An 11,633-nucleotide genomic window follows, 5' to 3' on the forward strand; every position below is an offset into this window, starting at 1 on the left:
ACTCTCATCACAGTACATTTGAATGTACTGTGTTAAAATGAGACGTGATACTTAAGGCTCTGAGAACATTGCAGAAGAGTGGATGGAAAAGTTGTAAGAGCCAGAGAATCAGGGTGTTTGCTAGAAGACCATGTCTCCTAAGAATGTCAGAAGCTACATGCATAAAATCTCAGTGACATAACTGACTGCCCAAACATGAACACCAATAGACATGCTAGAGTGGATAAGGAAAGAACCACATGCTTCAGTCCTACACAAAGAACTACAGATGATTAAGTAATGCTGGGAGCAGGAGAAACAGTCTTACATAAGAAAGAGCACATCAAATAGTTATTCAATACCAAATGGTTAGTCCTGAAACACGCATCATACAGACTGATCAGATTGTGTGTGTGTGTGTGTATTACATCACACATACACACATATGTGTGTAAGAAAAATTAATAAAAGACTATTAATTTGAAAGATAGGGAGGGGTATATCAGGAGGCTTGAAGGGAAAAATGATGTAATTTTATTATAATCCCATACAAAATTAAAACAATATAAAAAGTAAACACATGAGCTCTGATAACAGCCCAACTGTTTTACTCCATGTCATATTAATCCTGAGAGAAGCAAAAGGAGCATTCAGGGTTTGGGAGTCATGCAGGACCAAGGTAGAATTCCGAGTGTGAGCCAGCTGTGTGATCACAGCTTGAGTGTGTGATCACAGGCATGGCCCCTGAGCCTCAAATCTCTAGGAGGGTAATGCAGAGTGCTCGGTGCCAGGCCAAGCACATGCCAAATATGAGAGTTGCTGATGGCGTGCCTTCACTGCCACCCTAATGTTTTCTTCTGCTTTCTCCTTTAAGTTTGGGACTCGCTTCATCATTGAAACCATGGAGGCAGCAGGGCACTCTCTCAGTACCCTCTTCTTATGTGGAGGCCTAAGCAAGAATCCGCTTTTTGTGCAAATGCATGCTGACATCACTGGTAAGCATCAGGGCAGGGATATAGGGCTGGCGGAAAACCTTGGGTTGTCAGCAGAGGTGAAAGGTAAAGGCAGGCTGAGGATAGGGAACCATTGGTGGTGACTCAAGTTATCAGGTAATGGTGCAATCTGTGTCTTCATGATGGAAAAAAGCACTCTCAGATATGTGCAGTTACTAAACAAGACACCAAAGTTGGCAAGGACAGATCTTAATTCAAGGAGCATTTACCCATTTTTTTTGAGTACTTCTGAACCAAGCATTATGTGGGGAATGTTGAAGACAAACAAATGAATAAAACATGACCTGAGCTCCATGAAGCTCAAGGACTCCCCAGAAAGGCAGAAAGCAAACAGACATAATAAATACACTGTGTGAGAAGAGCCCTGAGTGGGAAGAGCATAATGTGCACTTCGCTCAGTTTTGGATCTTATAGCACAGGGCAAGTGATCAGGCTCTCTGAAGAAGGAACCCAGGTCCCAAATGCTGTGGACAAGATCTAGCATGGGCCTGTAATTCCAAGGTGACCCAAATGCTGAGATTCCATCTCAGTGCCCAAGGGTTCTGGTTGTAAAGTCATGCGTTAAGCATCTTTGTGATGGGCATAGGGAGTAGGGGACAGTGTCAGACTGGCATCTGGGAAGAGCCCAGAGCTCCAGGAAAAGCTCTCTCAGAGGACACCTTGCAGGGGTATAAATAAACCCTGACCTAGTCTCAAGTCTCCCTGTGCCAGTATCTTCAACATTCTAGTATCTTCTCCCCAAGTGTCTCCTGGAGACTGTTGCTCCCTCCTGTTACCCATTGCTTGGTATCTAGACACCAGGTATAAGCACAGGATAAGGCTCCCCTTGTGGTGGTGGTTCCCCTTGTGGTGGTGGTTGGGGGGCATAGATGCCTGTCATGAGCCCACCTTACCCTGGGCTCCATTCCATATGAACCCACCCATTGTGTTTCTTCCATAGCGAGTAGGTTGGTGTCTGAGCTCAGACTGACCCATGAGATCATTCCTGCTCTAGGCCATGCAGATACAGGGCCTTTATCCAAGTGACAGGCTCATTCCCTGCATATAAGGTACTAAATAAGGAACTAACTAGAATACCTATTCATATTTTACAGATAAGTAGACCAAGGCACAATTTGGGGGATCGCCTAGAAAATCACGTTGTGTTAAAGATAGATTAGGATGTGGGGAAACATGGACTTTGCCCCCCTTTAGCCAAGTGCCTAGTCTGTTGGTAGGAATCATACTGCAGTCATTAATTCTCCCTAACTGCTGAAATTAGAAAGTAGACTGCATTGTAGTCAAGCAAAGAAGCAAGAAGGACAGGAGAGGTACAATCAATTGGTTTCCCTAAATCAGGCAGCCACGTAATATCGGGATTGGGATTGGGCCATTGAGCCAGGTTTCTGGACCTTTCCTTTATTGCTCTCCAATGATGCCAGCCCTGTTCCAAGGTTTGTAAAACCTGCAGAAGTGGACCACAAAGAGTGGAGTGAGTAGTCAGAAATGGAAGTAAGATCAGCTGGATGGCTCAGCTAAGACACAGGCCTGAAGTCTGCTCTGTGATTCCCCACTTCTTAGCTTTAAGTTACCCAAAGCCACATCCCACCTGGATGGAAGCAGGTTAAAGGCCAGCTTCAGTACAAAGAATGGGGAAAAGAGGACCCTTGAGCAGGGTAGCCAGATGTGACGTGGGAACAGCCTGGGCAGGCACTACAGCTCAGGGTTTTGTGAAAATGGGCCATCCTCTAGTCATGTGTCCCTGAGCGTCAAAAGCCAGGGAATGCCACTTTGCTGCAAGCTCTGCATTGGGAACTGTTATTCTCTGGGCTGCTGAATGGAAGGCTGTTAGTGGCTGTTTGGGTTCAGGCTGAAATTGGACCCTTTGTCTCTAACTACTGGCCAGTTACAGTTGTGGACAAAGAGACCTTTTCTTGGCCTGAAATTCCTCTACTCATGACTGACAAAGGATGGCACAGTGCATCTGCCTTCAAATGCTTTGGCTTCTGCTAAACTCATTAATGCATCCGATAAAATAGCTGACATTCCAGGCAAAGCCTCCCTCTTCCTGCCTTCACCCAGGGCTCAGAGAAAGGAATGCACTTGAGTCTGTTCTGTCAAGAAGCCTGGGGAAAGGTGAGGCCCTTGGTACCTTTAAGCACTACAATTGCTCCGCTTTCCCTGTCCAGAACAATTTAGAGCAAAGCACAGCATAGTATGAAATCCTCAGACATACGCATGAAAAATTGCAGAGTCGAGTAGTGGAAAGATCAGCAGGACAGCTGTCTGACCTAGGGGAAGTCACTTTACTTGTGAGAGAGCCTGGGGTCCCTCTTCTGAAAAAGTCACAATGTTGTTGTCTACCTCATGTAGACCACTCTGAGGAATTGAGTTCTAGGTTCTTGGGAGCTCCCAGGGAGTGATCCTAGCCTGTTGCTTCACTTCCTCCCTCCAGGCAGCCCTATGCCCCAAAGGAGAAGGCATGGTGGAGACAAAGAGTTTAAGACTTTATAAGCAATTTTGGCCAGGTTAGGAAAAGCAGGCTTTATTAAGGCAGGAAATATGGGCTGCACCACCTTGGGAAATGACTTGGGCACCAGAGGCACTTCCTGTACCCTGGCCATGGACTTAACTGTGATTTCCAAAAAACAGTCTGTATGCATGTACCAAGTAACTGTAACCTTCCTGCCGACTTGGGACTAAATGTTCAGTCTTGTAAATTGTGCTTTTTTAGGGCTGGCAGTTTCTCTAGGGTTTCCTTCTTCCTGTCTCACTATTCTGACTTTTAGTTCTTTACCCCCCAACAACCCTCCTCCCGCCAACACTCACAAGCACCCCCTGGGTACACAGGCTGTCAAGTACTTGGCTTGAGGATACAAAGAACAAGATGTCTCCAAGAAGTCCATTACCAAACAGCAAAGTTTCCATTGTCTTCTGACCAGTGTGCAGAAGAATATAATAGAGACCCCGAGGTCAGAGGGGACAGGCCAGGCAGGAAAGGTAAGCTTACTTAAACTTGGCCAACTTGAATAAAGGGTTTATTTACAGAGGTAAAGAAAACCTAGGCAGCCAGGAAGACCCCCATAGCTGCTAACCTATTTCTATTCCCTAGACTTAGGGATGAGGAACTGGAGGGACCCCGCCTAAGATAGGAACTTAGTTCAGTTTTAGCCAGAGGGCACTTTGCAAATGAGAAAACAGAGGTATGAAAAGCTTAAACAACCTGTCTAATATTGCACAGCTGTGTCAGCAAGGAAGCCAGAATTCAAACTCTGGCAAGCCAATTCAAGACTGAGAGCTAATGAGGAGCTACTTGGGGGTTCCCCTGGCCTCTACTGTCCAAGGGAGCAGCCTGGTACTCATTCCTTCCTACTCAGAAATTGTGAAGTTGTGGGTCTATTGTGAAGAGCTGAAGATGAACGATGTTTGGAAGAGTGTCTTAAAAAAAAAAAAAAAAAAAAAAAAAAAAAAAAAAAACAGTTCTCTAGCAATAGAAGGCCTGAATGGTAACAGATTTACACAGCGTGTAGTATGATTTCTGGCTGAGCTACCAGTACCTTTCTTTGTGGCCTGGTATCTGTCTTTTTCCTTCCTCGAAGCTCTGCTCTCCAGCTCCCATGAAATCCATACAGAGCCTTTGTTCTTGGCCATGTTGAGTCTAACAGTAACAACCACCATGTCCCCAGGGCTTCACACAGAATGCAAACACGGGAGCTCCACCTGAGTGCTCTGTCACTAGTCCACACAGTGCACCTGTGCAGTGAGCCTGTTCCCTATTTGATTTCTGTTTCCTGGCTGTCTGTAAGGGGGTGGGAGCTGACCTGACCTGGAGGAGCTAGGTAAGTTAGCAAATGAGCCTCCCTAGAAGAGGAGGGAAGGGAACTGTGGCCTTTGTCTAAAGGAAGCATTTCAGCTGTAGAACTTTCCAAGTAGGATCCCTATCTTCAAATGTTTATTTCAGTTTCATGTCCACTGTGTCATTCACTGGCCCAGAGGTTACCAGGGCTGAAGGAGTTAAAGAGATGGGGAAGGACTCCAAAAGAAAGAAAGCAGGGAGGAAGCCAGGCCTGAGCCTCTCTCAGATCTGTCACTTTTCCTGGTGACTTAGTAGCACAGTGAGAAGCAGGCTCTGTTATAATTCTTCAAGTCCTCTAAGATGTCAGTAGGATTCTGTTTACCAACTGTCTGTGTAGGGGGATGGCTAGAGCTGACCTGAACTGGAGGAGATAGGTAAGATACTAAGTGAACTTCCCTAGAGAGGCAAGAAGAGGGCTGTAGCCTTTGTCTAAAGGAAGCCTTTTTGCTGCAGACCTTTCCTCTGTGGCATTTCCCGTCATCTATTGATTAGAAAATCATGCCATCCTGTGAAAGTAGGTGGAATTTTATCTCCATCCTTCAGATCAGGAAACTGAGGTACAGAGAGGTGGAGATCCTAACTTAGGATCACATTGTGAAGTGAGTGAAGAAGCAGAGGCGTAAATCATGTAAGGAACCAGAACAGCCTGTGAAATCCACATGGATCTTCAACCTTGGGACTTGTCATGTAGGCGGATTCTTTGCGCCCGGTGGATCCCTACTTACCTTCACATGAAATTTCAGTCACATGACTATTTCAGTCCCATGTTACTGTGTCAACCGCTGGCTCAGAGACTCATTCTCTCACCAGTTAAATTCATGGCCTGGACCCTGCTCTAAGTGTCAGAGACATGGTGGTAGACAGAATGGAGCCCCTAGCCTCATGTAATGTCAGTTGCAGGGCAAGGCGCAGGACTAAGTAAGTAAACCACATGGTAGAAAAGTGGGGGCGGGGGGATATAGGAGCACAGAAGGAGCAATGAAGTTGTCTCATCGTTCTAAACGCAGTGACCAAGGAAAGCTAGGGTTGCATTTGTACTGTGGTGAAGAGCCAGTTACATGGACATCTGGAAGAGCTCTGAAACCAACTCAAGAAATCACAAGGAAAGTAGAAAGTAGGTTCATGTGGTGGCTAGAACAAAGAGAAGCCAGATGGTAAGGGTCGTGCCAGACTATCTAAGGATTATGGCTTGTACTGGAGATGAGTCAGAGAACCAGCCCTTCCATGGCCTGTATCCATCAGCCCATCTGAGACTGGATTAGCAGGGAACAGCCTCATTCATTCCAGCCTTTACTGGGCCCAGCAAAACATGTGATAAAGTTAGAGGTAAACTAGGAACATGGGTGCCAAAGCCTTACAAGTTGATAGGTATGGTATTGGCCACCTTGAGGCTTGTAGCTGGTGCACCGGCCATCACAAGGCAGAGAAATCTCCCAAAACCCAAATCCCAAGGACTGGGGACTTCGGGGAGGTATAAAGTACTGCTGCTTTGACATCAGGGGTTTTGCCTCCAGAGGTGTTTGCTGGCTCCTCACAACCCTGGTTCTGCTGTTAACCAAGGTATGACTTTGTCCTGTGCAGGCATGCCTGTGGTCCTGTCACAAGAGGTGGAGTCTGTCCTCGTGGGAGCTGCTATTCTGGGTGCCTGTGCCTCAGGGGACTTCACTTCTGTGCAGGTATGTTAGGATCCATGGGTGGCTGTGGTCCCTGCCCTGTCTGAGGCTGTCTGTCCTCTTTACAGCAGCTCACAGCTTGCAAAACACATACAGGATATAATTAGGGAATGATAGGTTGCAGCCAGAGAATCACAGGCACTTGCCGCCTCTGACGTAGTCACTGTGGCCTCCCTTTGGTTTCACCTCTGTTCATGTGGATTGTTCTGCTTCTCTCTCCTTTATAGGAGCTCCTACATTATTTAGCTTCAGTTTCTGCTTGGCCATTTTCCTTTGATCAAGTGTAAGAGTTGATGTTCAAAATATTGGTTTTCCACATGGACTTCAGAGTTTTATTTGTTTATTTCATCTGCATCACTTTCCAAATACCTTTGAAGCCTCTGCCAACAAGAAACACAAAAGAAAGTGTTGGTGAGGGGGAAAAAAGAATTAAAAATAAAAAGAAGGAACAAAGTTTAGGAAGCCGGAAACAATTTGGTGGTGGTGATTTGAGTACACGATTTTTCTCTGAGCTTCCTGGCAGCCAAGACAAAAAAAAAAAAAAAAAAAAAAAGCATGATAAATTGCATAATTCTTATTTTCAAAAAGAGGAAGCATCCTAGTTTCTGGTAAGAGACAAGCTTTTCCTGATGTGAAATAACAAAAGATGTTGTACATGCTAGAGGTTGTTAAAGGCTCCCAGCATTAAAATAACAACAACAAAAATCCTTTTAAAAAATGAGTATAAGGTAGACTGTCATGACAGTCAGGCTCTGCAGTTAGACCTTTTGATCTCAAATGCTGGCCTCCCTACACACAAACTCTGAGGACTCAACCCTCTCCTCTACACTTGTACTTCCCTAACTCTAACAGTGGCCAGTAGATTCTCCTATGGTTCGGTTGAGCTTATGTAGTCCCCACCACAGCTCTCGTATCCCCATTTTAGAAATGGGGAAGTTAGGCAATCTTCCTCTCCTCTTGTATCTTTTCTCTTTCTTTCTTTCTTTCTTTTTCTTTTCTTTTCTTTTTTGTGAGATCTGATGCTTAGAGCTTTGGTAGTCCTCTTGGGCTGATGAGGTTTGTAGAGCAGATATTAGACACTGCAGAAGACATCCTTGGTTGCTGAGCCAATCCTGGAAGCAGAGTACTAGCTCTTGGCCAAGCTCATGAAACAGCCAGTAAGAGCTGGAAGCAAGTCAGACCCCCAGCTACCAGCTGAGAACCAGACACTTCAATCACTTGCCCGCATGCCCCAGTGTTAAGTGACAAACCAGGTGTTCTAACAGTACCCCAATAATTAGAATTCGATTTGCTGTGACTGCCTAGTGTGGCAGACACTGTGCTAAGTTCTTTAGTATAGCTCTCCTAATGCATATAATGCCCTTTCATGGCTTGTAAGAGAGACCCAGAAAACTTACAAACATAAACCATTAGAAACTTTCAGTGGCAGAAGCCCATTTCCAGTTTAAGAATGGAGCTGGGCATGTGGCTTGGTGCTGAAAGCACTTCACTGCTCTTCATGAGGACCTGCATCCAATTTCCAGTACATTAGGTGGTTCATCTGTGGAGTTACCATCTGTAACTCCGGTACCAGGGAGTCTACTGCCCTCTCTGGCTTCTGGGAGTGCCTGAACACTGGTGGTACCTATGCACAAACCTATGCATTCAAGCTATACACAAAACAAAAACTAATCAATTACTCAATACGAAATAATGTGTGCAACTAATTGTCATTGGATGGCTGACTGTAGTGATGAATTGTCTCTAAAAGGTCCAGTCTGGAAGCAGTGGCATTATTGTGATTGCATCTGGAGCTGCTTCAGAAATGTAAATACATGCACTTGGCATGCTTCTTATTTTCTCCAAAAAGAAGCAAATGGAGATCACCAAGCCTGGGGACCTGCTTAGACTCCACAAGATGATCCTGTCTGTGATTCATACTTTTCAGCCTAAACTTCAACACAGACTTTTCTTAGAACTTCCAAGATTCTAACTTGGTCCTCACAGGGCCTAAGAAAGATGAGTGCTTCCTGCCAGATACCCAGTTCCCTCAGCTGTCATGGTTGATGGATCTTACCTAGATAGGCTGACTCTGGACACACTGCCAGGGTCATCTCCTTCAGATAAAGGAAGGGCTGAGATCACAGGTTGAAGGAGACATGGTTGGAAAATTAGAGAAAGAGCTTATATGTGCCTGAAGAGAACCTGTCCCAATCTCCTGTGGCCATGAGTGACTTCAGGCTTGGGTAGAGCTTGTACCTTCCTTTTCCAATACCAATGGATCAAAGGGAGCCATAATAATGGTTTTACTAGAAGTTACTGCAAACTTCTGCATTCCAGAAGTCTGAGAGGATTTAGTCAGCTAAAGGAAAAAGAGAATGGATGGACTTTACAAGAGGAGTGTTAGAGAGACGGGCTGAGTCCAGGTTCCATAGCTATCACGTGAGCTGGCACATACGGGCGATTCTTTTCTCAGGCCCCCTGCTCTTTCCTCCATGCAGAGTTTCAGCCTCAAGGGCTTTGCCCCTCTTCTCTGACCCTTTCCTACCCTTCCATATCTTCGCACTATTCCCTTTTTAAATAGGGGACTCAAAGAATAAAGGTTGAAGAGTATTCTAATGAACTGTCCTTCAGGAAGCCTCCAGTCTGGCTCCACCCAAGGAAAGGCATGCCATCTGTATGTCGCAGCTTAATGCTGCAGAAGCAGGACACAGGTATGCTACTCTTGGGATCAAAGTCCAGATGTTGAGCTGTGTCAAAGGACAGGTAGAAGGGCGTCTTATCCGGTCTCTTATTTGTATGTATGAAATCATATGGCCTTGGCTGATGAAATATCAGGCTAATCCCTTCCCCATCCTCAGTATCACTGCGCCACAAAATAATCCCCTGCATATCTAGGAAACACAAAACATATCATTTGAAGTTGGTACCAAAATATAATACTATGAAAATTAAAATATATAAGTTTAATTTTAATATATTATATATTTATATAGGGCATATAAATATATAATATATTTATAAAATAATTAAATATAAATAATAAATATATGATTCAATATAATATATTTATATCTATATAGATATAAATATATTATAAAACAAGAAGCTAGTTTCAGGAAGTTGTGAAAGAAAAAACAACCACATAGTGGAGACAGACATAAAGTGCCTTTCCAGTGGCTGCTTTCTTCAGACCTCCTGCAGAGGTCATTAACTTTGTGCATTTTTTTTTTTTATCTTAAGTAGAAGCAAGTTTTGTTCCACAAGCTTTCATTCCAGGAGTGCTATTTATCTTAAACTGCCCTCTCCCTTCCCCAACCTTCCCCTGCAAAGCAGAGGATTGAAGATCCCAAGGCAAACTTAAGCAAAAGGGACAGTGATGGGTGCCTAACAAACACCTGTGACCACTGTAAAGGGAGTGTGGGTGTGAGGAAATGACCCAGGTCCTCAGAAGTCTCTCCTCCACCCCACCACTTGAGGGGTGTCCCCATCAGCTACTGACTGTGCTGGCACTGAACTGCCATTAGCTCCCACCAGACTCAGGCTTCTCCCCAACTAACACCTACCTGCAAATGACAGCCACTCAACCCTCTTAAGTGTGTATCCACAGGATAGACCATTGCTGAGGACAGCAGTCCACCCCTAGGTCAAGCTTTACAAATGGCCCTTCTTGCTTGCTTAGGCCATCCCTCCCAGTCTTTTGCATAAAATTAGCCTCATTTAGAGCCACATAGTTCATCAATTATGATGCGCTTTAAATTTGTTGTCTATGTATAAACACCTCTCTCCCTTTCTTTCTCTCTCTCTCTCTCTCTCTCTCTCTCTCTCTCTCTCTCTCTCTCTCTCTCTCTNTGTGTGTGTGTGTGTGTGTGTGTGTGTGTGTGTGTGTGTGTTGGGGTGGGGGAGTATCAACTTGCTGAGATTTGAGTCCTGTTGACCTTTCTATCACCATAAATGCCTGTTTTTCAGTTTGTAAAATAAAATTCTGTCTGCTTCAACTTCTGGAGGTTTGGAAAGGCTGAGGACAAAAGATGTTCAGAAGTGTGAAAACATCCCTTTCTTAATGGATTTGATCTTGGTTTGGTGCCACACCACCACCCTGCCAAACCTTTTCTGAAACACAACTGAAATTCAAGCTCCTTGAGGAAAAATTAGAAAATCCAATTGAGATAGAAGAGAAATATAAAATCTTATTACCCTAAAACTCCTTTAGCAATTCTAATTAATATGGTGTTCTTTTTGTTTTTAATTGGAATCATTTTAGTTATAAAGTATGTTAATACAATAAATATTGTTTTACATTCTTTTTCCTGCACCCAAGAACACGTAGTAAACCTTCTAATCATTTCTCCTGTGTGTGTTACATGCAACCCCATAGAATATACCATACTTATTCTACCAGACCTCAGCTATGCTGACTGTTTTAATGAATGCTTCAATTGACATCTCTATAGCTAATTTTTTATTCATAGTCTAAGTTATCACAGTCTAACTATAAAACAGATTGTGGATATATGTAAACGTTCTGTCAAAAAAATCTTTGCTTAATTTTTAGGACCTTTTTTATTGATATTTTCTTCATTTACATTTCAAATACTATCCCCAAAGCCCCCTATACCCTGCCCCTGCCCTGCTCCCCAACCCACCCACTCCCACTTCCTGGCCCTGGCATTCCCCTGTACTGGGGCATATGATCTTCGAAATACCAAGGGCCTCTCCTCCCATTGATGGCCAACTAGGCCATCCTTTGCTACATATGCAACTAGAAACACAGCTCTAGGGTGTACTGGTTAGTTTATATCATTGTTCCTCCTATAGGGTTGCAGACCCCCTTAGCTCCTTGGATACTTTCTCTAGCTCCTTCATTAGGGGCCCTGTGTTCCATCCAGTAGATGTCTGTGAGCATCCACTTCTGTATTTGCCAAGCATTGGCATAGACTCACAAGAGAGCGTTATGTCAGAGTCCTGTCAGCAAAATCTTTCTGGCATATGCAATAGTGTCTGGGTTTGGTGGTTGTATATGGGATGGATCCCTGGGTGGGGCAGTCTCTGGATGGTCTTTCCTTCTGTCTTAGCTCTGAACTTTGTCTTTGTAACTCCTTCCATGGGTATTTTGTTCCCCATTCTAAGAAGGAGATATGTATCCACACTTTG

At 44.3% G+C, this 11,633-nt stretch overlaps 1 protein-coding gene across 7 annotated transcripts in view; it reads left to right on the top strand.

Moving 5' to 3' along the window:
* The window catches only part of Fggy (FGGY carbohydrate kinase domain containing), a 363,123-nt gene that overhangs the window by 278,561 nt on the left and 72,929 nt on the right, over positions 1–11,633 (top strand). For all 7 annotated transcript variants that reach the window (XM_021159484.2, XM_029476124.1, XM_029476123.1 and 4 more), the window contains 2 exons: positions 854–974; positions 6,409–6,503. In XM_021159484.2, coding sequence (XP_021015143.1) covers positions 854–974; positions 6,409–6,503 — 216 coding nt within the window. The remainder of the gene's footprint in view (positions 1–853; positions 975–6,408; positions 6,504–11,633) is intronic.

This window comes from Mus caroli, chromosome 4 (genome assembly GCF_900094665.2).
Source record: "Mus caroli chromosome 4, CAROLI_EIJ_v1.1, whole genome shotgun sequence".
Taxonomy (NCBI): Eukaryota; Metazoa; Chordata; class Mammalia; order Rodentia; family Muridae; genus Mus; species Mus caroli.